The 26,088-nt window shown below is 39.3% G+C and overlaps 2 protein-coding genes across 14 annotated transcripts in view; one reads left to right on the forward strand and one right to left on the reverse strand.

Moving 5' to 3' along the window:
* Window positions 1–17,762, forward strand: part of LOC136420909 (voltage-dependent L-type calcium channel subunit beta-1-like) — a 56,794-nt gene extending 39,032 nt beyond the window's left edge. For 6 of the 12 annotated variants that reach the window (XM_066408028.1, XM_066408035.1, XM_066408038.1 and 3 more), the window contains 12 exons: window positions 990–1,126; window positions 1,298–1,332; window positions 2,095–2,145; window positions 3,102–3,241; window positions 5,020–5,079; window positions 5,812–5,892; window positions 6,160–6,218; window positions 6,907–7,019; window positions 7,715–7,866; window positions 8,354–8,449; window positions 12,501–12,683; window positions 13,823–17,762. In XM_066408028.1, coding sequence (XP_066264125.1) covers window positions 990–1,126; window positions 1,298–1,332; window positions 2,095–2,145; window positions 3,102–3,241; window positions 5,020–5,079; window positions 5,812–5,892; window positions 6,160–6,218; window positions 6,907–7,019; window positions 7,715–7,866; window positions 8,354–8,449; window positions 12,501–12,683; window positions 13,823–14,137 — 1,422 coding nt within the window. In that variant the 3' untranslated portion in view covers window positions 14,138–17,762. Of the gene's footprint in view, window positions 1–989; window positions 1,127–1,297; window positions 1,333–2,094; window positions 2,146–3,101; window positions 3,242–5,019; window positions 5,080–5,147; window positions 5,187–5,811; window positions 5,893–6,159; window positions 6,219–6,906; window positions 7,020–7,111; window positions 7,219–7,714; window positions 7,867–8,353; window positions 8,450–12,500; window positions 12,684–13,561 lie in introns of all 12 variants that reach the window. The other 6 variants (XM_066408039.1, XM_066408030.1, XM_066408029.1 and 3 more) reach the window with 6 other exon arrangements.
* LOC136420911 (uncharacterized) lies at window positions 16,267–25,103 on the reverse strand. Of its 2 annotated transcripts, XM_066408040.1 has the most exons (12): window positions 24,613–25,103; window positions 24,389–24,473; window positions 23,205–23,291; window positions 22,807–22,929; window positions 22,505–22,627; window positions 22,215–22,337; window positions 21,680–21,778; window positions 21,299–21,335; window positions 20,704–20,859; window positions 20,190–20,312; window positions 19,799–20,029; window positions 16,267–19,361 (listed from the first exon to the last, which is right to left on the reverse strand). In XM_066408040.1, the coding sequence occupies exons 1-12, from the start codon at window positions 24,967–24,969 to the stop codon at window positions 19,325–19,327; spliced, it is 1,581 nt and encodes a 526-aa protein (XP_066264137.1). In that variant the 5' UTR covers window positions 24,970–25,103; the 3' UTR covers window positions 16,267–19,324. The 2 variants fall into 2 exon arrangements, with proteins under 2 accessions (XP_066264137.1, XP_066264138.1); XM_066408041.1 differs by lacking the exon at window positions 22,807–22,929.
* Window positions 25,104–26,088: the final 985 nt, after the last annotated feature.

Genomic DNA, 26,088 nt, shown 5'->3' on the forward strand with positions numbered 1-26,088 from the left:
ATGATCTGCAAGTGTAGCCATGATGAAAAATATTCCACCATGTGCGATAAAATGTTGAGCATTTCATTATGCAATCATTCTGAGATTACCCGGGAATGAAGATGCCCCTGACAAGATTGGGAAGTAGACACCTCATAAACTTTAAGATGACACTGTATACATGAGTAATCGACCCAAATAAACCAAGTGCTCTTGTTTTACAAGGCACAGTTCAAAGTGTAGAAAATTGAAATTCAACCATGCAACACTCAAGTTGCAAGAGGGACAAAAAGGACTTACTAAGAGATAAATTATGGTCTCAAGACGATGCCTTATCGAGAATTATGGTCTTGTGGACTTGAGCCTTGATTAGAAAGTCTTTTCATTCACCGCAACTTCGTTTCAATAATAAACGAGAGAAATAACCTTTTTTTTCTACAGTAGAAGCAAAACTCTTGGGAAATCTTATTCTGAGAAACCGGAGTTGATATGTTGTCAATAGGAACATCAGTTTTATTCTAGCCATTTTTCATGTCCTTTTATGTTTCTTTCAAAGGCCCAGGTGGGAGATTGCCATCTCTTGTAGTATATTTCACGGGCTTGGACTCTGGACGTTTTTTCTGTATAAATGAGATGGTGACAGAAAGTTGGCAGATTTGTTTTGAAATAAGATTTCTGGATCTATATCTGAGAGGTTGTATGATCCAAGTTTCTCGCTAAGGTCGCAAAGGTTGCTTTGAATATATGTAGTAATATGTATCATCTACAGTATGAGTAGTAATAGATACCAGATGGATTTTGTCGTGAAGTCTTTTAGGCAGTGTCTGAAGTTTGCTTGAGGCAAGCAAGATAGGCCCAGAACTGATACGAATGAAGTGCAATGGATGATATTCATCACGCTCCAAGAGATTGATCTATTACTAGCAAGTCTTCAAGTAATGGTGCATTGAATCATGTGCATCAGATGAAATGAGCCGTTGCAGCAAACCAACTATGTTTCCTCATTCTAGAAATACAACAACGAATGGTGGATTGGTCGGTTGGTGAAGGAAGGATGCGACGTGGGGTTTATACCAAGTCCTGTCAAACTAGAGAACATTAGGTTACAGCAGTCTGCAGCACAAAACCGCTCTAGGATATACTCAAGGTACGTTCTTTACACCCAAGTCAGTAACTTTTCATGTCGGTGTTGATGGAAACTTTGTGAAATAGTGTGCTTCCAAGATTGATTGCTCAAGCTTTAGTTTTATGTCTGAATGGAACAGGCTATAAGGTACATGTAACAACAGCAAATTATGCTCTACCTTTTGTTTTACAGCAAAGCAAGTGACAGAGAATCAGCCTCAGAGTCAGGTATGGACAGCCCTCTACTCAGATCTTCTCTGTTTTTGTTCTACTTACTAAGCATAGAATCTTTCCTGTGAGCTGTTATCACCTTGAAAAGATGTATGCAGTACTACATTGGAAAGAAGTAGCACTAACAATCAGTAACTTATGCTTATCAGCATAAGCTCTAGTTTAGTCTAAACGCTTTTTGACAAGGCATGAAGCTCTGCAGGAGATTTTCGAATATCAAGAAATGTTTTATTTTATCAAGTGCGGATATTGTTACAATTGACCAATTTTGGATTGCACAAATGCAATGTATACCCATAAAAAGTTCTTTTGAAGCCAAATGTAAGAACCATTTAACTTTGATCAACGATTTGACTTATGAATCTGATATACCTTGTTATACTTAAGCTCGAAAGAAAAGTTGAACTTAAAAATGCATCAAGATCTTGGAACAATTCTGCTGAAAAACTTGAACAGAAAGCCATCTTGTCGCATATTAAGTATGTATGGTAAAGTTTAAGATATCCCTTTTACTTTCAACTTCTGGTAACAATCTATTGTCTCCGGATCCCAGCCTTTTGACAAAACTTATCATTTTGTAAAAAAAAACAATTTTGTGTTTTTACTTTCTTTTTACTCTACATATTAACCTTAGTTGTCTTTCGTTATCTATGTTAACATGAGGCAAATCTTTCCACAGCTACCATAATGATTACAATATTAAGTTTCTTTTGTTCCGCTTGTGCTTTTTTGATCCCGTTTCATTATTCCTCCCCATAGAGCTCCTCACCGTTGAGGGGACAGGGAATTATAGACTTTCGTCTGTAGAAGGTAAACACCCGTGTGAGACCCTAAAACATCCGTGTGATACCTAACAACAGAGTGACTTCAAACCATCCTCTAACTTCTCAATTCTCCACAAGTTTGATCCACCAACCAAATCTATCCTCTCTTTCCCTGTAAAAGTTGTTTGCCCTTTCCCCTCATTCTCAGCATGGTAGTAAGTTGTGTTTCAGCATCTTTGACCTATGACCTAGAGTGACCTCTGACCTACAAGCATGAATCTTTTCTTAGCCACTTGATAAGTTCGAAGTTCAAAGTTCTACACAAACTTCATGGGAAGTTTACATAAAAACTTCATCATCTCATGAAAAACCTCCATCAAACTACTAAAAATATACATTTCACTGTTGACTTAAGATGAGACCTAGGAAAATAGCATCGCAAACAAATCAAAGACAGTTTAAGAAAAGGATGAGAAAAAGATTCGACTGGAGTGCTTTGTAGGGATAAGATTTAAACATATCAATATAAAGCTGCTTGCATCTGAGCTGTAAAATGTGTAAGAAACTTTCAAACAGTCTTTAAGCCCCTGTCACACAGTGGACGAAATTCAGCCATATTTGTTGATTGCTGAATTTTAGAATTGCCAGAGACATTTGACGGCACTCAGGAACCTGCCAACATTGGCCGATCTTTGAAAATGATGCAATGATTGAGAGAACACTGGCTACATCACTGCTGAAAATGTCATTTAGAGCTCGCAGACTCCTTGGCCGTATGATTCTTCTACTGTGTGACAAGGGCATTAAGCAGAAGACTTCAAAGAAGTCATAAAATTTGTAACAAAGACTGAATGAAGGAATGAAACAGATGGACAATTGGCAAAAGGTATGACTTTACTGATCCTAACATTGGCGTCACCTTAACCCATTAGACCTCATGTACACAGACCATGGGGAAGATTTTTTTACTAATCTTGAACGTGGGGACTGTCTTCTCGCCAGGTCTGGACTCGGAGCAGAACGGAGTTGACCTTGGCGAGGACAGCGACTCCCTCAGCAATGTGCGGAGGTCAACCCAAAGTGTCACCACCCCAAGCCTCACAACCCCCACCAAGAAGGAGAAAAGACCTTTCTTTAAAAAGGTAAGTTTTCACAGGATTCTTCTTTCGCAGGACTATTAACGATAGCAATGTTGATATTCATGCTACTCAAATAGTCATTACTTTTATAGCAAATTATATCTTAAGAGTATAAGAGTTTACATGTTATAGCCAAACAACAAAGTACTTGAAACTAATTTTCAAGGGATTCTTCTTTTTCATCTTTCGCAGGACTATTTATGAGCAATGTTGATACATGAATAACTAGTACTATTATAGCAAATCATATCTTAAGAGTATAAGAGTTTACATGTTGTAGCCAAACAACAAAGTGCTTTAAATTAGTTCCAGAGGAATTCTTCTTTTTTATCTTTTGCAAGACTATTTATGATAGCAATGTTGGTATTCGTTCTACTCAAATAGCTGTACTAAGTACTTTTTATTTCAAATCATATCTTAAGAGTATGAGGCTTTACATGTTATGTCCAAACAACAAAGAAGTTATTTTTCAGGACCATATTCAATATACATGTATACAGTATTACTTAATACGATATATTTACTTGACACGCTATAGACTTCTGAGGATTTCTTCTGTATTACACCAGTGCAAAATCAATACTTCATAACTGTGTTTTGAAATGTTTCCAACTTCCTGTCATATCTCAGAAAAGAGAAGACACTGGTAATAATGTAAATGTAATACTTGCCTTGAGGCATTGTTGCATTATGAAATTATTAATCATATTAGGGCACAGATCCTAAGTCTTTGCATCCCATGGGATAATGTTACATAACATTTCATGTCATTCAAATTCACGTCTGTGACTAAAAGGAAAGTTGGTTGTGAAGGTTTATTTGGCAAGTACTGTTATTTTTTTCAGGCAGTGCTGCCTTTCGACTGTATTTTTCGTACCATCTTAAAGGTTCAAAAGTTGTCCTGCACTGTTTTGAACAACTTCTCACATTTGAAAGTTTCAGAGTTGCTGTGATTATTTTCAACACAAAAAGTTTATCACAACTAAGTTTTGATTAGTTCCACTGATTTTGTTTGATGTAGTTTTGCATAATTACACTTCTTGACTGAGTTTTTTTCAATATGTTGTCAATGACTTTGTATTGTGTAATATTGATTTACATAGTAACCTTAGAGTGATATATTTGTTGTATTGAATGTCATTAATCTGAGACCATTGTATAGCACATTGTTAGTATTGTCATTCTTTTGCACAAAAATATCTTCCACCAAATGGTTAACTCTGTGCACTGTGGACACAGAACACATGGTGTCAGAACATCACTACAATATGTTTTACTCTTTTGCACATTTACCCCATCTTCTCTGTTGCTAGAAGTAGAGGATGAAAATTTCTCGGAACTTTTCTTTTTGAACATTTGAGGTTACATTGTAGAGCTTCTTTAACATACATGTATAGCAGCATAACAACATTGTATTGTAATGAAGAAAGCTCCAAATTTTGAATATCGCTTCAATCTCTATTTAGAGAAAATACAAAATGTACAATGTAGTCCAGGCAGGAAATATTTAGAACATTGAATTTTAATTTGTTTATGTTTCAGAGGAAGAGAAAAGTGGAGCTATATGTCTGTTAGATTAGTAAATAGACCTTCTTTTGCAATTGTCTGAGCCAATTTCTGCTCGTCCCCATACCTAGAACACAATTTCATAGCTTGTTACTTTGAATAGACAGACCTTGTTCACTACAAAGTGTCAAATTGTAGTATACATGATTTCTGACTGTATATCGGTATGATTATGAAAACATGTCTCAAATATGACAATTTTTTCTATCTTGAAGGGACAAAGTTTGGTCAAACAGCTTCCTTCAAAAAAACAAGCTGAAGCTCTGGCAGCACAGGTATTCGTGAAAGAAATAAAAACAACTTGAATTGACTTGCTTCGCTCCCTTTGCTCTCACTTATGCAGCAGGATAAGCCAGAAAAAAAGGATAAGGAAAAGGAAGCGGTATGTGCTACAAGTTCTGGTGGTCGATACTCAAATCCCAGAGTTCCTTCTCTCTTCCAGAAATACTAACACCACCTCTAACCTTTGGTTTCCACGGTTACTGAATCACAAACAACTGGGTTGTTCCAGATGGCTAAAACGTTTTCTCAGATCAAATCCCAAAGAAATGAAGTAGAAAAAAAGTACTTTTCTTCTGCCTCACCCTTGGAACAGCCCAAAATACAGTTTAAAACAGTGCTGTCTTGGAACGTAGCATGCCATGTGGTAGTCTACTAACCCCTCTTAAGATTAATCCCCTTAAAACCACCCCAAACCCACCTAAGTAAGGACTGGTGACTGGGTGAAGGTTGGAGATTTATTATACTTGGTTATAATTAAGATTAGAATTTAGAAAAAAATCCAAGACAGCACTATGTTACCTTTCTTGACTCTTGTAACTTCTCTTTATTTGTCGCCATTTTTTTCAGCTGTCGCAATGGGGCCCTTTATGGTTTACAAGGGTTCTTGGCTTGTTAAACAGCTTTGCTAGTTTGTAGTGTGATGGAAATAAGGGATGAACCAGTAACATCTGGTGTGTGGTTCCATACAATGTGTTTTCTAACCTTACACCTCCCCCCTCCCACAGGTGGAGAACATTCCCCCTTATGAAGTAGTGCCTTCCATGAGACCGGTAGTATTTGTTGGGCCTTCCCTTAAAGGATATGAGGTAAGGAGTCTTCTTGTTACCTCCGTGAAAACGGGGGTATTGTTTTTGATTTGTGTATTTGTTTGAAGCCTGAGGACCGTCCTCTATAGTGACTGCTGACTCAGTGCTTTTCACTTGCTAAACATGGAAGCAAGTGTAAAGCATTGAGCCAGCGGTCACTATAGAGGACGGTACTCAGGCTAATTCATTTGTAGAATTAGCAAGAAATTCACAATAATGAATAAAACAAGAAATCGACTGATGTTTTCATTCATTCTGCCCATACAGGTGACAGATATGATGCAGAAAGCGTTGTTTGACTTCCTAAAGCATAGGTTCGAAGGGAGGTAAGTGACCCACTCATTCACTTACTGTCTTGGCATCTGTTTTTCCTTGTTGTGGGAGGGTTAGGAATGCTTGCACTTTCAATGTGGAGGTTTGATGGTAGACCTGCTTCTGTTTTGTGGGTTTATATTTAACGGTTGAGATGGTGAATGTCTTCCTTAGACCTACTTTATTATTCCAGAAAATTAGCATAAAGACATTTGAACACTATACCTCCAGTACTTCTTTACCAGTTTTGCTAACTTCAATATAAGACATTCCTTTCATTAGTTCACCTTTAACTTACTTGTCTTCTTGACGTGTCATGTCTTCCAGGCTTTTAACAAAAAGCCTCCATTGTCTGAAAGTACTCTTTAAATGCTTGATCAACCATGCATGCTGTAGGATGCTAAAGAAGGGCATTCTAGAGATGGTCGTGCATGTGTCCCTCAAAATCCAGCTGTCTTGTTATGGAAATCATTGGCCTAGATCCTTGTCGGCAGCTGGTTCTGTTTCTGTCACAGTCTGCCTGAAAATTCTACAGCATCAAAATTGTACAACAACCTACAAAAAGTGCACCTACGGTGTAACACAAGTCAGCAAGAGAGATGGTTCAAAAGACTTGCACATCTCTCGAGTTTTTCAGACATTGGAGGATTCTGTGTACAGTATTACTAACCCTTCATGTCTTCCTCTTTTTCCTACCTACAGAATAGTAATTACTCGAATTACAGCAGATGTAGCTATGGCAAAACGATCAATATTAAACAACCCCAGTAAACGCGCAATAATGGAGCGATCCAACAGTAGATCACAATCGATAGGTGAGTGCGTTTCGGGGTTGCTTGTTTGTCAACATCTGTTTACCTTTCTGTTCCTGATTATGTTGTCGTTTGTTTCTTTTTTCCACCCACAGAATAGTTATCACACGAATAACGGCAGACATAGCTCTGGCAAAACGAACAATGAACAACAGTAGTAGTAAATTAAGCGATCGCTCGGCCACTAGAGGCCAGGGAGTAGGTGAGTCCTTGTTTGGTTGTTTTTTGTTTGTTTCAGATTTCTTGCTTATAATTTTCTGCCCATTTATGTTGTTGGAATGTGGGTATTGTTTCTCATACCTAATATACTTAGAGAAACAAAGTCAAATACAGGTACATGTATAGCTAAAGATAGCATGAAATGGAATGTAGTGAACAGTGTACAAGAAAACATGCTCAGCCTAACTTGCCTTTGCCTTTTGTGCTACTGTAGTATAAGACGAAAGTAAAAACTAGACTTAGTATGAAGCTTTCTTTAAAAATTACATTAAAACCTTTCAAGTGTGTAGTAGTCCGCCTAACATTGTATCCATATTTCATTTGAATCTCAAATGATAGAAAAGTCTTTGACCTTCCTACAGTTATTTATAAAGTATAAAATGAATCTGTGTTTTGACTTTGAGGAAAACAGATCTTCCTTAAACATGATTTGCATAGTTTCCGTAGTAACCGTTTGTTGCCATGGTAACCTCCCACAGCGGAAGTTCAGGCGGAGATTGAGAGGATATTTGAGCTGGCGCGCTCCCTGCAGCTGGTGGTTCTGGACTGCGACACCATCAACCATCCCGCCCAGCTGGCCAAGACATCCTTGGCTCCACTGGTCTGCTATGTCAAAATAGGCTCTCCCAAGGTTGGTTACCTCCGTTTTTCTATGGACATTTTGTTTTTGGTGTATCTGGATATTTGTGTTTCAGTGTCTCTCTTTAGTAATACACTGTCAGTAGAGCGGGAGGAAGTTTGTGGGTGTCACTGCAAAAGTCAGAGTTCTAGGAGTGACAGGAAGTAGAGTTCAGTGATGGTAGAACTAGTGGTTAATCAGACATGACAGACATTCCAGGTCATGGGGTCAATGGGAGAGGCTACTAATTCATGGGAGGTATTTATTGTGATCAAAGTTATATTCGTAGTCAAGAGTAACAAAAGGGATAAATGGACACGTAATGTTTATCACAATGAATGAACTACAATTAAACAAACAAGACATACAAGAAACTCTATATATTTCCCAGAGTCAAGAGATCTTCGAACTCTTCTTTGTGAATTTTCTACCGTGTTGACTCAAGTTTCCACTATGTTTCTACATGGTAAACTGACACTACTCTGATGTCCCTTGACAGGTGTTGACCAGGTTAATTAAGTCCAGAGGGAAGTCACAGAGCAGACACCTGAACGTGCAGCTGGTGGCAGCAGACAAACTGGCGCAGTGTCCACCTGTAAGTATACCATCTGGTTTTAGAATTGTAGCTTTATTCAACCTTTAAAAAAACTGAAAATGCCTAAAGAATGCTTTCCATGGAGTTGAACAGCTCGCACAATACAAACAAACACATAGAAATCAAGGCATTCCTATATTTTACAATATCAATGATAAACTAAAGCAAAATAAAGTAAGTGTACCTTCAGATTTTAGAATGTGCCTTTATTCAACCTTAAGATAAAATCCTGAATATGCCTAAAGAATGGTTTCCATGGAGTTGAACAGGGCACACAAACAAACACATAGAAATCAAGGCATTCCAATATTTTACAATATCAGTGATAAACTAAAGCAAAATTGAACTAGAAAGGCAACATTTGCGAGCAAATACAGCATGTTTAGCCATACTCCTCGCCATGCAAAAAATGGACTCTCCCAAAATAACAATGGACCATTCTAAAATACTTGCACTAAAAAAATGAATCACCCCAGTCCAAAATTGAGTCTTCCAGTAGCACCTCAACACAATATGGACCAGTCCACAACCATATCCACTAATTGATTAACAAATACACTTCTGCTAAAAAATGGACTTTTTCATAATCATTCCAGCTCAAAATTGAAAGAAATAATTAAAGAATCCTCCCCTTGCATGAATGGGATAGATATTCCGTGCCATTTCCATGTAAACCAGTCGAAAAATATCCGCTGAAAATTACACTCTTGCGCATAATCAACCCAGTTCAAAATTGAATTAAAAAAGATCAACCCCAGGGAAGAATGAAGTTTTCCATAGTATACATATGAAGATTTGACAGGAGACGAAGGAAATGACCAAAAACAACATATTTGAGTCAATTCAAAGTCACCGAGAGGGTTTTAATATAATATTTGTAATATGTTTGAACTATTTTGATTAAAAGAATGTCTAAGTCACAATAGTTCTTAAGTGTTCAAACAATTAGAATTGAAACTTATAACATGTTTGAACTTATTTCACATACGTTGGAAACATTTCGAACGTAACTACACAAAAATCTCTTTATTTAGAACAGTTTCAAACCATCTATCCAAATGTTTCAATGTTCGAACAATTTGTAACAAAAGATTTTCACAATTGCCCTCATAAACGAAGGTGCTAAGTCCTCCTGTGTGTTTCTGCCTATTTTCGGTGGCCGCGCTAGACCACCAGCGGATTTGTTTTGACGGAGCTTCACCCGCGCGCGACGATGTACACTGTTCGGCACCGCTAATATCCGGCATTTTCCCGCTCCAAAACACTCCACAAGACCCACGTTTTTAGTGTTTTGCCTCTTGTGCAACACGATTCGATTTGCATTACTAACGGGACGAAAATGATAGAAAAAATTCACCCCGTCCCGGCGTCCGTCCCAAAAACATGAACGACATGAAAATATATTTTCTTACAGATTCAATCACGAAAATCAACAGCATGGGATTCCAAATTTTCGCAACGGCCGACCATTTATCATGGTTGAACTTCCTTCCAAGGCGTGCGATAGATAAACATTCCCGGCACATAATAGTCACTAGTACCAGACTAACGCAAGCTCATGATGATAATAGGGAGAAAGTTTGTCAGTGAAGTTTGGCCACCAGAGGGTACATTCATTTAACGTTACAAGCTAGCGCAAAGGGGCGAATCATTGACCTTACCGGGGACTGACTCTACTGGCCTAATCATTCCTTTTTTGCCGAATTCTACGATCCATACGCCCGTACGTAGGACATGTAGGAAGGCCTGGTGGTGGACGCTACACATCACGGGAGACGCGTGTTGGTCCGAGACAGACAGCGGCGTGCTTTCGATCGCGTAGCGTCGACGCACCGCTGCGACAACGTGCGGGACCAAAACGCCTGTCCCCAGTGAGACCATGTGTTTTGCGCGGCATGCCCCGAATCCGTCTACCATTGCTGAATGTAGCCCAATTCATAGAGGTCTATTTTGTAAGCATTATTTCATGTACCCCTCAGCGTGAGAATTCCTTGTGCAACACTTCGCTACATTATATGTTTAAGTTTCCCCGCGCACCGCCTACCACCTGCCTTTGATCATGTATGAAGTCGGCGGCAGAGAGAGATCATCAATCAATTTTGACAGGAGTGTCGCGCCAGTCTGAGGAGAAACGATCTCCCGTGTTGTGTTGAAGAATTTGGAGTTTGAAAATATCTGGAATAACTAATGCTAGAATAAACATTCACAAAATCATTGATTTAACTTGTTTTCTGTTATAAAATTTCCTAAACTGCAATTTAACCACTGAGTTTAAGGGAACATGGTGTTTTCCAGATAATCACGTTAAATGTTAATGTCCGGTCTTTCCTCCTCGTAAGCAAACTTCCAGCTTGGCCAGGTGCAAGGCACTAGGGGTCAATGACCTGTAGGTCATATGTAGTATTGAAAGTGACAGAAGTGGCAAATATTGTCAAGAAAGCCCAAAATAAATCGTTTTGAATATATGTATGCCAAAAATGGGAATGTAGTCCTTTAAATATTTGTTCAAGCCACATATACAGCAAATTTCAGGTCATTCGGTTGAAATACCAGGGCGCAGGAGGCCAAGATATGCTAAAAATAGCCTAAAAACCTCAATAAAATCACTTTCAAGGTCAATATCAAAAAAAGGAAAAGAACGCACATTGGTTTTTGCCTACATTACCTCTGTACCAAATTTCAGGTCATTTGGTCAAAAAATGACAGAGATGAATCGATTTGAAGATTTGACAGGAGGAGAAGAAGAAGAAGAAGAAACATGAGAGAAAACAATATGTTTAGCCATACTTATGGCTAAACATAATCATTAAAACCTCATCATTAAAGGAGTTTTTTTCCAATAGATATTAATTTTATGAAGTAAAGATGAATATTTATTACAGTATACGATAAAGTACCCACTAGTCCTGTGCGCATCAAAAAGCATTCAGTATTCTACTAAATTCCCCAGGTTATTAATTATTTTCTAATTAATTAAATTAAACAACCTCAGCCTATGCCTGAATACAATGTACCTGACAAGGCTTGACAAAAGTTAGGTTACACAAAGAATGTCAACAGGGTTAAGAAAAATTTGTCTTGTTATGTGTTCCTTTATATCTTATTAACAACTGGCCTTCTTATTGTGCTTAACCCCCCTCAATCATGCCAAACATATTCACGATGAAGGATGTGAGTATACGTATAGGGAATACATGGAAAGGGTCTGCATGGGTTTAGTGAGTTACATTTTTTTTTACAAAACACACCTTGTGTAATTCACCACAAGCGGAATCCTGTAAAAAGTTGGCTGGTTATGTATTCATTGATACATAATCTAGTGGAAAATAACACTCCCTTCTAGAGTTTAGGACTAACACTCCCTTCTAGAGTTTAGGACTAACACTCCCTTCTAGAGTTTAGGACTAACACTCCCTTCTAGAGTTTAGGACTAACAGTCCCTTCTAGAGTTTAGGACTAACACTCCCTTCTAGAGTTTAGGACTAACACTCCCTTCTAGAGTTTAGGACTAACACTCCCTTCTAGAGTTAATAATAATAGGACTAACACTCCCTTCTAGAGTTTAGGACTAACAGTCCCTTCTAGAGTTTTGGACTAACAGTCCCTTCTAGAGTTTAGGACTAACACTCCCTTCTAGAGTTTAGGACTAACACTCCCTTCTAGAGTTTAGGACTAACACTCCCTTCTAGAGTTTAGGACTAACACTCCCTTCTAGAGTTTAGGACTAACACTCCCTTCTAGAGTTTAGGACTAACACTCCCTTCTAGAGTTTAGGACTAACACTCCCTTCTAGAGTTGAAGAGTAGAAAACAAGACTTTTCCTTCATGAGGCTGTATTTAAACATCTTCACTGTAGTTAAACGCATGTATTAATGAAGTTATTTGAAAATTGGAGCAGGCATTTTAACCATGTATTTAAGAAAAGATATTTTGTTTTGGCACGAAAGAATATTTGACTAATGTATAGATACCACGATCCCTTTTAGTACGACTAAGACTATTACAAGTATTGACAGCTCAGATTAAAAGGAGTCTATTTTTGTCATTCCAGGAAATGTTTGACGTAATCTTGGACGAGAACCAACTAGACGAGGCTTGTGAACACTTGGCGGAATACCTGGAGGCTTACTGGCGGGCAACCCACCCACCACTGCCCAAGCCGGACGTCCCACCCGGCCCGCTCCCCACGGCCGAACTGGCGAGGAAAATACAAAACACGCCATCGTCTCGCCAGGTAGTCATCCCTCGCCGGAAATGATCGAAAATCTCCCGAACGATCGGATCAGAATTTGAGTTGTGACCTTCCACGTGAAGTTGAAAAAATCTTGACGATTTTGACAACCAGATCCTTGTGGTCAGGACTGGGCGCCTTTTCAAAATCATGCTGACACATCTTGGCTGCCATGCATGCTGGAAATTGACGATACAAAGCTCACCCAAGCTCAGTTTTCCACTCTCAATGAGCCAAATTTGAGCCACAGTTGCCCAGCTTTGTGAGTGGGAGGTCTCCCAACCCCCTTCATTGGTCAACAGCAATTTGAGAACAACGATAACCCCAAGCAAACCATTGACATGAGGTCATCAGTTTGAATTGACATGGCATTTCCCTTGGTTTGCTTCACCTGCCAGGCCCGTTAAACTAGCAAGTCCAGTGCTGTTCGGACTGCTAGGAATATAACATCTTGGGCCGGCAGAAAAATTCCAGAAGGGCGTTGTTGTTTATTTTTTTGTGGCTTTGTTTGATTTAACACTGCTAATCCATATCTGTGATAATGAAATGGAAAGTCTCATGATGTGCGATGTTGTTTGGCTTGCTGCGTGGTGCTCATCGCACTCTTAAGCTGGCTAGATACAGAATCAGGTTAAATCTGTGTTTTCGGCACTGAAAACAGCTTTAAAAAAGAAGCAAAGTGCGGTGTGCTTGCAATCGATGGCTGTTGCTGGCTCAGTTCAGTGAAAACGGAAAAGCAAAACGGAAGAGAGTCTGCTAGTAAATTTTTGTGTAGGAAATACCAAGTAGATTGTCAGCATGGTATTAATTTGCATAGCTTGTATAATGTCTGCGAATGTCTTGTAGCTTAGCAAATGCTTGTCTCTCTTCTTCATTTACAGGGTGTTACAAGTTGAACTGCTCCCCACTACCCATATCTCAAATTGTTTAAACCCCCACCCCATGTAAATACTAATGAAGTGAAGATCATTTACACTTTTGTATGGTGGCATGTACCCTTCGAGTTTCAAATTTTCACTTTGACGTTACCCTTGTGTTATGTTATGGTTGTGTTATAGTACGTACTAACATGTCCGATGGCCTCTCGCAGCTGTCGCTGTTAGTAACACGCATGTTCGTTGTCACCCACGTTTACTAACCAGGGTCCCGATCTCGTGCATGACGATCGTTCGCCTCGCTCGCCGCGGAGAGGACCCCCGCCCCACGACCTTCCAACCAGCCATAGTCCCGAGTACAACGCAAACTCCCGGGTAGATAGGACACACATTGACAATCATCCCGAGCCACACCTCGACCGCCACGGCCACAGAGACCTCGGGGGCCACAGAGACATGAGAGATCCTCGGAGAGAAGTCAGCCTGAGTAGAGAGAGACTTCCACATTCGCCTTCCCGCTCACACAACCGCTCGCCGGCACGAAACCATCCCATGCGAGAACCCCGAGAAATCGCCACCTAGTCCAGGGCGCGCACTGGTAGTTCCGAGTAGTTGACATTTTGTTTCATGTATCCAGCTCAATATGTCGGCTGGCAAAGGAAGAGTTTATATTCAGTGGACAATGGGACATCATAACTTATGGTCAGAGGAGAGGGAAGCGATGACAAATACGACCAAACCGTTACGTTTCTGATATTCAAGCCTGGAGGAGTAGGCACCTAGGTTGCTCTGGAAAGTAATGTCCATTGTTTCGACAAGGCTGCTTTCTTGCCGGGTGAGATACGCTGTTCCACTTTCTAGGGACAGTTACCTCTACAAAGATGTAAGCAGGCTAAAAGTCTGGCCTACAGGAAAAATGCATGGCTCCCATTCTGGTACGAGTACCATGTAAGGATTAGGGAAGGTGTTGTTGGGTACTGGCGTTTGCGAGCCAAGAGCTGAAGGGGCAAAGCTGAGGTCTTTGATTTCCATTGGTGAAAAAAGATGTTACCAGTGCATCAGTAGGTCAGGCTTAGGAGATGAAATAAACAAAGAAACGGGCATTTGCATGAAAGCATCAGTCCACATAGCCGTGAACTTGAGAGAAATATCAGGCAGGTGGAATCTACGTAAGGTGTGAGACCACAGCCTATTACTTTTAAAATCAATACAAGCCGTGTACATGTGCTTTTGTTTATAACAGAAAATACACACACAGGTTAAAATCCATCTTATCCACACACACATTTTCAGTGTGTTGGAAAATGCCTGACTAGTCATTGTAGACCAGTAAAATTAGTGACCTCGACTTCTTTGTTAAATACAAATCCTGTAGCCTTAGATAGTTTTTGGGGTGCAGTATGAACAAAAACAGAAATACAGTGTTTTCACTGAAAATTTTGGGAAAGCCACCATGCAAAAGATCCGCAATAATTCTGCGAGGGCTTCTCGTTATAAGATAGGCCCTTGTTCACTGGCAGAATGTGTTGGTGATAGTATGGCAAACAGAAAATTTCTGACTATTAGGATTTGGCTTGAAAAAGGCTTTATTCTACTGTACAGGAACACAGCTTGCTTTTCAGATTGGAACAGTAATCTTAAACTGAACGTAGAGATTAGCTATAGCTGTTTAGTTTTGACACTCTTCCAAGCACACTTACACAGTTAAAACGATGATGCACAAATTACAGTGTACCAACCACATGTGGTCTCTCTTTGCAAGGCAGTATGAAGAACTCAATGATGTGCTGAAGTATATAAAAATTAAATGACAAAAAAAAATACACATACATGTTTTGTTCAGAGCACCTAGGTTTCCCTGCTCCTCCTCTATACTACTTAGCCATATTTAGAGGTCAGAGGTGAAGGGGTAAACAGAACTATGCTGTGCTTCCTGGGTTTGAACGTTTGTATTTGAGTCTTTCTTTTGTTCTGGTCTACCTCCATTCAGTTGAGGCTAATGTACATATGAAAAAAAAATTGGCATTTCTTCCAATTATTGTGAAGCACCTTAGAAGAGGAAAATGTTTTTTGTGATAAACATTGCACCTTGAATGAACATGACAATTTGAGGGCTGGTGAGATATTGTTTTTTTGTTTGTTTTTGAAATACCTAAAACTGTATTATAGGAGATATTTTATTTAAGGTATTACTACAGGGGCAATGTTACTCTTGAGGTGCACCACATTAAACTGTATCAAACGGCTCTGCCCTGAGGTGTCGCAAAAAAAATAATTGAAGTGTGGCAGAGATACCCAAGAAACTTTTACATGCTGGTTGTGGACATTTATACCCAGAGTTCTGTAGGGAGGGTGATGTAAAATATTGTCACTGCATGCCCTCAGCAAGTTCATGTTCTTGACACTTTACAAAAAAATTACAATTAACGAGAATGGCATGCTTGTGTACAGAGTAGTCATGACCATTGACGAAGACAATTATGAACATTTGTACTCCCACGGTCGTTTTGGTTTCCTTTCGTAGATAATAACACTGTGGGATGGAGATGTGACATGGGGAATACATACAGAGACAACATATATTAAAAAGGCTCCGCTCCTGAGGCGCTGCCAAAAAAGCAAGCTATGTTTGTTCACAATAGCAAGAATTCTGCTGCTATACCATAACCTGTGGCTTAACCGTTATCCCATGGGGTGTTGTTTTTATTTCGGTTATTTTTCTTGGAAGTACCGTGCCGCTGTGTTTTTTGCCTTTGATTCCAAGTTTTGTATGTCAAGCTTGTTTATTTATGACGCTTAAACATGTTGATAAGGAGAGGGAATACATAATATATTTTATTGTAATTTTGTACTTTAGTGGTTAACAGAACGGTTAAGGGGTCAACTGGTTGTGTTTTTGAAATCATGATTTTTTGCAGAAGTTGGCTGTATATACTAGATATGCATAGTATTGTGGTATTTAAATGCAAGGGGAAGAAAAGATATTAGGATTTACATTGTAGTGAAGTGGGGAAAAATGTTTATCAGGTTTAAAAACTAGGCCTTAATATCGCCAAAGAATCATGGAGTTACAGTTTCTTTGTTACTGCCTTTGAGGTAATTAAGAAAAGGAAAAAAAAGGCAAATTTACTTATGTTGAACATAGTGATGAGGCAGCAGAAATCATGCTCATAAGAATTATGTCTCAAATTTCTCTGGAGATTCTACCAAGTGTGGTATTGATATAAGGAGAGTTTTTTTCTTGGTACAAACCTGTGAATGTCTTAGTACAAAATTAGTGGAAAATGAATATATTAGTGGTAAAGGCTTTCACCATCAGTTGAAGAAAGTTTTATGGTATGCATTTTGCTTTAGCACAAAGAATACATAATCTGCATTAAAAAATGTGTAACTGGATTGTTTTTGAATGAAATGGGCTGGTTATCAGTATAGTAGGTACCTTGCATGGTATAGCGGTAGGTAGGGGTATCAGGAGATCTTGAAACAAGATCGGAGAAGGGACGTTGCGACTTCATAGCTTCTAAGAGGATTGTTAACTGTTTCCGAAAAAAATTGCATGCACGTCCTCGAGGAAGTTAACAGTAACCACTTCATATGAACATATTAAAAAAGAGTTATCACACAGTAGTATTTTGCTGGGGCTCTAGTTGATAAGAGGTAATGGCCTTGCCATTGATAACAAATACCTGTAGTTATGGAGATATGAATGTCACCAAACTTTTGTAACACACTGTAAACTGTACCGGTGGGTTAAAACACATTGTGTGCCGCAACAAACCCACACCTCTTTTTCCTGCTATCCTGTATACAACCACGTTTTCCCAGAACTTACTACTGTATTATGAATATGTACAATGAATCGTCAACTGAGCACAGTAGGTCTGTTTGAAAAAAGAGAAACAGCGTACTTTTAAACAGGTTATAATCTGCAAAGAAAGACCATCCCCAAACCAATCGATTGGTTAGAATAACCCTGGTATTGACCGCTAGTTTTAAAACATCCTAGCTGTTTGAAGGCCTGCTCTGCCAGTTGATATTACATGGACACTTTGCAAACTTTCCCAAGTCTCTGTGCACTTAAAACCTATATCCACTCTCAGCTTTCTTGAAGATTCACCTATTTAACCATGTCTTCTACTGTATTTCCAAAAATGGAAGGCATTCTCTTTTCCTGGATTTGTAAATAAATTTTCAACAGCAGACTGGATTCTTGGTGGCTTGCTTTTGTGTTTTCTTGAGACTTTTGTTTTCATTGCTAACACTTGAGGCTAATTAAAAATGAAATGTAGTTGTGCAACATTGAAAATTATGGAATCATCTGAATAGATAATGGGTAGATTATTTAGAGCACTTAATGGCGGACCGTAGAGACTGGAGGAAGAAGGTTGACTTAGTCCGGGCAACCCGCCCGACATGATGATGATGATGAGATTATTATTATTACCTCCGTGAACAGAGTTGATACTATTTTTGGTGTGTCTCTTCACGCATCTCTTTTCCAAATTTTAGTCACGTTTACCACAGAGTGACGGGAGTGACAGGAAGTTGAGTTCAGAGTTGGCAGAATTAGTAATTCATCAACCTTGTGTGACAGCTGACAGACATTCCGGGTCATAGGGTCAATGAAAAAGCCTACTAATTCACTGAGAGGCATTGTTTTTGGTCTGTGTTTTCACAGTTATGTATTCTACATATGGTAGCCACATACAAATTGACTGACAGGAAGTGATGTTAATCAAATTCTCATTTGCATAATTGATAATCATAGTTAAACAGACAAAATTAAGACAAAAGGGAAACTGAATATTTCATGGCGGTATGAGATCCGCAAACTCTTGTTTGATAATGGACCATTGGAATGTCAGTTTGGCTTGTTATAGTTAGCAAATAATGACCTCAGCATAATACGAATTTGAAGTTGTGGATAGTGGTATGTGGTGGCACCCATCTCGGTCTGAACACACAAATATAGGAATAGACTTTCATTGGTCGAGCAACTAATTTTGATGGACAGCCATGATTGGCCAACCATATTGGACTGCTTCTCTTGCAGCCAATGGCTGAGGTGCAACATAAAGATGACAGTACTCGATTGTGTTGACGCCCCAAAGGAATTGTAAGCCACCACCATCTATTTAGAAAATCCTCTTGTACCTATATACACCAAACTTTGTTTCTAGAAACTGAAAGTAAAATTTTCTTAGTGCTCAAAAGGGTATGAGAGATGCTACATTCTCACTAGTATGACTCTTATTTATTTTATTCCAATGGCAAAGTTACAACTTCTATATTCTATTCCAATGACAGACTTACAACTTCTATGAGAATCTCTTTTCTGATACAAAACACCCAAGTTCTGTACTTGACATAAAACAAATGGACAGTCGCTTAGTCTTTAGGGACAACTTTAAGTTTATATAAACCTGGTAATATGCACGTAACGTTACTGCAGTATATCGTAAGTGCATTATGCATGTACTAGTAATCATATTATGAATCTGGCCTAGGTGTTGCCCCAGTGTGCAATGCCTTAAAGCTATTGGTTAAATCTCTTACTGCTAAATACACATGATGTCCTTGTAGTTTTGTACCATATAATGCCCTCTGCTGATGTATTCTAAATCTACATTTACCTAATAGATGATATCACCATATCTTACATAGACCAAAGTACTAAGTGAACAAAGATGGCGTCCTTACAATAATCAGGTGAACTAGTTCAACTACATGTATCTGTTCAACGTGCTCGTTCGGCTGATTGTCTCATCTTCAGCGAATCCACATCACCCTGACGTTGTTTGTGTTCCTGTAATACAAACCACACCCAACCTTTTACTTGTAGCTTTACCCATTTTAAATAGTAAGTGTGATACCGTATGTAACTACACGAATCATTTGGCTTCTACCATTTCTAGTTGCTCCAAAGTGACTTATTATTCTTTCTTTCCATTGTGCTAGCCTCCACCAGGGGCTATTCTCATGATAATGTGACATTACGTTATCGCCTGACTTACGTTATTTTCTCCTTAAATAATATTGTTCAAACAATTGAATGACTTAATAACAAAACGGCCAGCACAAGACAAAACTGGAAAAGGTAGTCTATCATAGAGGAAGCATTGTTACAAATGCCATCAGTTAAGTTGTTTGCAAAAATACTTTCCCCCCAATTGTCCCTATAAACGAAGATTGGGCATGTAAATTGCTCTATAAATTAGATCTACCAAAGTGATAATTTCTTACCAACGAGAAGTGATGGAGTTCTGGTAGTTGATCGCGTAGGCATTACAAGATGAGTGCACAAACTCTCCAGAGTGGTAAGGACCCCCTCCAAACCTGATCTTGGTAACTTGTCCGACAGCTGCATATGTATATGGGTGGTTGCAGCCAACGCGCATCTTAGTCCAGCTGCCCAGCGTTTCCAGAGTTCCATTGAGGAACACGTAGGAACCTGTGTATCCCTGGGACCATTGTCTGCAAATACAAGAGGAGCCAATCAAAAATGTGTCGTCTCTCATATTCCAGCGGTAATGAATGTGAACATAATGTCCAAATCTTTTTTTCATATATAAATTTTGTGAAATATTTCATTGCACCATTTCCAATACTTTTTAAGATTGAAGTGTAGACGTACGATCCAGAAGGAGTCCTACAGTTCCCAAGGTTTGCAACTCCTTGCAGGGTGTTGATGCCGTACAGGTCTTCGAGCGTTGCGTACGACGAGCAGGGTGAGTTGTAGCAAACGAGGCTTTTGAGTCTATATAGTAAAGACAGTATTAGGTGACCAAAAGAGAAATTCTCCCAGTAACTTCTACCAAGAGGTAACAATTGCCCTATCCTGCACATATGTACATTGTAGCACCATCAGTCCATCACACACAAAAAATGGTGAGCAGAATTATGAGCTGATTTGTGTTGGTACGTTCCTAGACATTAATTTCATTACTTTATGTGTGCACACAAAATGAATATTCCAATTTGGCCATAAATGTAGGGTTTGATCATAAGTACATGTGTATGCTGGGTGATCAAATAACCAAACTCTATCTAAACTGTAATTGTTTGGATATCGGTCTAATTGCTGTGTGGCTTTAGATGTTTCTTAGTTGTGCAAGTTATTACAAAGTACTTGGCATCAAACAACGTACCCGAATCCACGGAACAGCCAGGATTGGTCCGTATTTCCTGTGGTTATGTCATCACTGACTAGAAAGTCTGTTGCGCCGATCTTGTCAATGATGCAACCAGTCCAGGTGATTCCTTGGTAGTTGTGGCAGGTATTTGGGCCATCCTTGTAGTAGAACCTGAAAGTGAGAGTAACAAATACAATGTCCTGAAGTTGAAGAAAAACGTACCGAAGTATGTATGTATGTGGGGATTTTGTGGGATTTTAGGACAATTCTCTGTCAAATTAGCTTTTTTCTGTTGTTACAAGGACATACCAGAAAGACATTTTGATCCCATCCTAAGTTCCAAATGACAATAGATTTAGCAAAGAACAATAGTTTACGCATCCATTTATGAAACTGACACTAAATACCATCAAAAACCTAATGTATGGAAATGTGTTATGTAGAGAAAGGAAAGTTATATTAATGCAACAAAAAGTACAGCGACTTTCGAATGGTAAATATATACATATAGGCCACCATATATATGCGGCCATATATATACGAGCATGTGTGCAAGCTGTGATGAGTAAAAGATACAAGACAAATATACAAAATGTATTGTATTTCTTACCTCATCCATCCACCTCCCAATGTAGTTTGGTCACAATCTGTAATGTGGGGCATAGATCACTCTTATTACTGTTTATTTTTTGTCCTTTAAACCCCCTCTAAGATTGTGTTTGTAGAATATTCATTTCACTTCTGATTTACTAGTACCTCAACATACTAAAAAATACTGCCTGAAGACACATTGCCATCACAAATACGTTGATTTGAAGTCTCCCAACGGAATGTATCTGTATCTGTATAGTCGGTATAACTGGCATTCACTATAGCACCCTGAATTACTACAACCCCGTAGAAATATTCAAAAACAATGTTACCCATGGTTAAGATTTAACAATAGATATTCAAATCCTTCACTTCAGATGGATACACGTAAGGTACTTACAGACAGAGAACGACTCTGAATACGGATCTGGTTGCACAATGTACTGTCCATCTCCATGGCTTAGCCCAGCTGTTATATATGCCTTACACGATGGTAGTGCTGCAGAAAGGATAACATTTATTTATTTATCTATTAATCTTTAGGGTGGTCCTTTCAGATAACTATGTAACTGATTTCCAAGGGAGCCTTAAAAATTATCTATGAAACCTGATTTTTCACATATGATGTGTATGCAATTCAATTTGATCTCGGAAACTTATTTCCTTGTCACAATAACTGCGCGTAAAATGTTACATGGAAGTCTACTGGAGTGCTCATGTAAGTAAGAGAGAACGTTTTGATAATGTTTAATTAAGTTAACATATTACGACATCCACCACTTAGAAGGTGGGTTGAAAGAAAGGTATGGTCTTGATTCAGGAAAACGTGCCGCGTATTTTCTGCTGCCGGACTGGACTGCTCTTTCCACAAACCCCCTTATTGTTTGGTATTAGTACTGTTAACGTTGGTTCTATTAAAAACGAAGGCAACTCACCACCACCGGCCAAGCCACTGGTATTTGAGACATAGTCTCCACCACAAGAGCAGAAGAAGCTTCCCACAGTGTTTGTGCAATTTTGATAGCATCCACCATTGTTGGCTGCACATTCGTCCACATCTGTGATATAAACAAAAACGATTCAAGAGAAAAATGGGTAATTTTTTTGGAATAGATTTGTCAACCAAAATCACAATCAATGAGTGCCTTTGAATCTCTCGCATTATATTTTGTAATGTATGAAAAGTATGAGCGAAAACTTGAAGTTATAATCAAACTCCACTTACCATCACAAGACAGACCGTCGGAATTCAAGACGAAACCGTCACGGCAAGAACAGACGAAGCTCCCCACGGTGTTTGTGCAATTTTGAGCACATCCACCATTGTTTGATGCACATTCGTCCACATCTGTGTGAAAAAGAAAAACATTCAAGAGAAGAATGGGTCATCTTTAGCAATACCGTTACAATTGTCAATCATTTAAGCAAAATAACAAACAAGCAGCGTCTTTTGAATATATATTCTAATGTGTGAAACGTATGAGCGAAACATTTTAAAACTTGTAGTTCTGATCAAACTCCACCCACCATCACAAGACAACCCGTCGGCATTCAAGACGAAACCGTCACGGCAAGAACAGACGAAGCTCCCCACGGTGTTTGTGCAGGTTTGAGCACATCCACCATTTTTAGATGCACATTCGTCCACATCTGTAACCAAACAATTAGATTGGTCCCATACTTTGTATCTTAATTTTCTTTAACAAAAAAATAGCCTTATGCCTTTGGGGACTGTTGGAAACGGCTAAACTACAGCTAACAAAGCCAGATTTCAGACTAGCAAAAGGAAATAACTTTGGAGACAAACCGTTTTTGCATTTCTGCAGATTTCATTGTATCCACTGTGATGTTTAATTTGTCAAAATCAGAAGTATGGAAAGATATGCCTGTTTCAGTTAAAATCAGTTGTAAGTCTATGACCGTACCTTTATTTGATCCACAGGGACAGTCTCGGCCAGGCATCCCATCACGGCCGTCTCTGCCAGGGATTCCGGGCGGACCTTGCAAACACGCTGAAGACAAACAAGAAATAGAGTTCGGAGACCTCATATCGCCATGAAATATGTTGATTATGCAAATGACATTCACATTTGCATAATCTATGCTTGACCAAGTACACCTTTCACTGACTTACACAGGTCACAATGTTAATAGTCCAATCATTTACCACTTAGAAGAATTATAGCCCTTTGCATTAATTATTCAAATGTTTGGCATAATTGGTACCTGCTAATGTTCTACTTGCCATAAACTACATGTTAAATGTGAGTCATATAGTGGAAAAACACTGCAAATATAAATTTTCCTCATTAACTATGTAAATTATGCGTCAATTTGCATAATCCGTTCTTTCTCTGTTCAGTTATTCTCCTTGAAAGATTTGGACAAAAATGCCCTTGCAGTTCCAGAACAAGCTGCTGGGAGGGGGGCAAACCTACACCACTTCTTTCTTACATCACAAGCTATCTGCAACCAAAATATCAAGACCATAGCATATCAAGGTCAAAAGATACAAAAACAGAAGTTCTGCTGCAGTGCCAAGGTCACATACCAGGGGGCCCAAAATTGACCTTGATTTTCATCATAATCCATCCAGATGTTATTGAGTTATGCTGACTACAATAGTCCGGAAACACACACGCACACGCACAGAGAGAAACACCCAAAACTATGTCTCCGTTTTTCAACATGCCATGTAGCATGAAACGTACTGTATCGAACTGACAATGTAGCGAAACAACTGGGAACCATAAAGAAACAAAATGTACCGCGCGAGACAAATATGCACTGCAGCGCGTCACACAGGTCGGGTTGCACTTACATGTAGTGTATGTAGTATCAAACATCAGTATAGCTTCACTATTTGTTGTTCTGTGTACAATGCCAGAGAGGTTACACGAGAAGTCAAAAGGAGGCGTGGTTTGAACGCTCCTTCACTGTGATGGACTCAGGCTGTGTATCTGCGCATTATATTTGTATTGAGTGTGCACCAAAGTAGATAGCTTGAACTTTGTAAAGATAAAGAAATGATACGATGGAAACACAGAATATCACTGTACTCATACCGATGCCTACATTACCTCAACTTGTAAACAAGATCCGTACTTACCACCTGCCCCATAGCCAGCCGGCCAGGTCACGGAGTTTACCACCCTCTTCACTCGATGACCAACACCGCTTTTTCCAGGCCCCTCCTATCATGTAAGAGAGAAATAACGATGAGGAGTACATCGTCATTAAGAGAGCGAAAGAGACTCAGTAGCTATCAATAGGTTTAGATACCAGGCTATGACATCGCGGGAGCAAAAACAAATTAGCAACAGCTAATTTTACCTGTTGATTGCGGCATTGTGTTTGGATCTTTGCCTCCAGGGCTTGGAGCCGCTCCTTCAGGAATGTCACCTCAACCTCTCGCTGTGCATTCATGGCTGCCACTTGCTTGTCGTAGTCGACCACTTTCTTCTGGTAGTCTGACACGGCGTCTTTCAGCGTTGACAACTCCTCTATCTCCCGGCCCTGGACGGCCACACGCTCTCTCAGCCGCGCCCCTTCTTGGATCACCAGGACGATGATGATTACCGACATGCACGCCGTCAGGAGTTGGACCAGCGAGGCCAAGGCAAAGTTCCCATGTCCGCGACGACGGCTAAAATAACCATCGCTGTCGATAGGGGGCTTCTCCGTCACCATTCTGTAGATGGATGCGAATTTCTTCCAAACTGTAGGAAAAGGTAGTTTGTGACTAGTCGCTCTAGCACTGCAGCGCAGGTCCGGCTGTCACAGTTCTGAGCTAATACTACTAGTAACTGGTTCAGGTGATATGATATACAGGTAACTTTAAGGGGATGCCCCTGGACACTACCTATGACTGGCTTAGTCATCATTGAGCATTTTGATTGGCTATGAGCCGAAAGTGCGACCGAAAGTGACGTCACTGTATATACATTACATCTGTGCATACATAAACATAATTCTGTGCCCTAGGCAAGGTGTCCGACTAAAAATACACATCACGACAAACACGAGCAAAAATTGCCATATATCTGCTTAAATAAATAAATAGATAGATCTGCTTGGATCTGAGTCTTTCAATCAAGGAAAACGTTATTACCTTTGCTAATATAAGAATGTTACGTTTTTGGGTGCGTTTGTATGGCTGTATGTTTGTATCTATGCATATATACGGTGTTTGTAATTGAACAGCAGAACTCAAGAAGGTATTTACTGATTGTTCTGAATGTTTCTTATGTGGCTGGGCCTTAATCCTTATCCTATCAAAGACATTAATAGATTTTGCCTCCCTCCTTGCGGCTTTTCTTGGTACTGCTGCAGAACTTTTCTATCTCGTGTTCTGTACATATCTATTGTCAGGATTTTGGGGTTGTATATACTAGTAGCTCTTGCGCTCGGGAAGAAGAGACATAAGTTTAGGCGCCCTCTTGCAACTCTCTTCGGAATTGTATGGGATTTTCAATCGCAGATTTTGAAACAGGATGAGTCAAGGAGAGATAAATGAATTTTCTAAATTTCTAATTTGTAGGTACCTTTAAATTTGATATGACAATTAGGACTTGTTTTGCATGATTAATTAGTGAGGAAAAATTATATTTCAATTGGGCTGGATGACTTCCTACTCATTACATTTGTAACTTGACAGGGACATTAATGGAAAATGCAGATCAGGGCCTTATTTGCATAATTAATGAGAACATTGTATGCTACCTCTGCGGTAAATAATTGTGAATCATTTTCAGACGTTGTTGGGGTAATCAGGTTGCGATATTTGACGCATTGGGCTAGAGTACTTCT

This window comes from Branchiostoma lanceolatum, chromosome 15 (assembly GCF_035083965.1).
Source record: "Branchiostoma lanceolatum isolate klBraLanc5 chromosome 15, klBraLanc5.hap2, whole genome shotgun sequence".
NCBI lineage: Eukaryota > Metazoa > Chordata > Leptocardii > Amphioxiformes > Branchiostomatidae > Branchiostoma > Branchiostoma lanceolatum.

Bases quoted from the DNA above. Each gene is read 5' to 3' on its own strand.
- LOC136420911 (XM_066408040.1), bottom strand. From the start codon at position 24,969: ATGGTGACGGAGAAGCCCCCTATCGACAGCGATGGTTATTTTAGCCGT. The intron at 22,338-22,504 runs GTAAGTGGAGTT...TTTATATCACAG, and splicing joins CGACGGTCTGTCTTGTGATG to ATGTGGACGAATGTGCAGCC. The intron at 20,313-20,703 runs GTACGTTGTTTG...TTTACTATATAG, and splicing joins TGGCTGTTCCGTGGATTCGG to ACTCAAAAGCCTCGTTTGCT.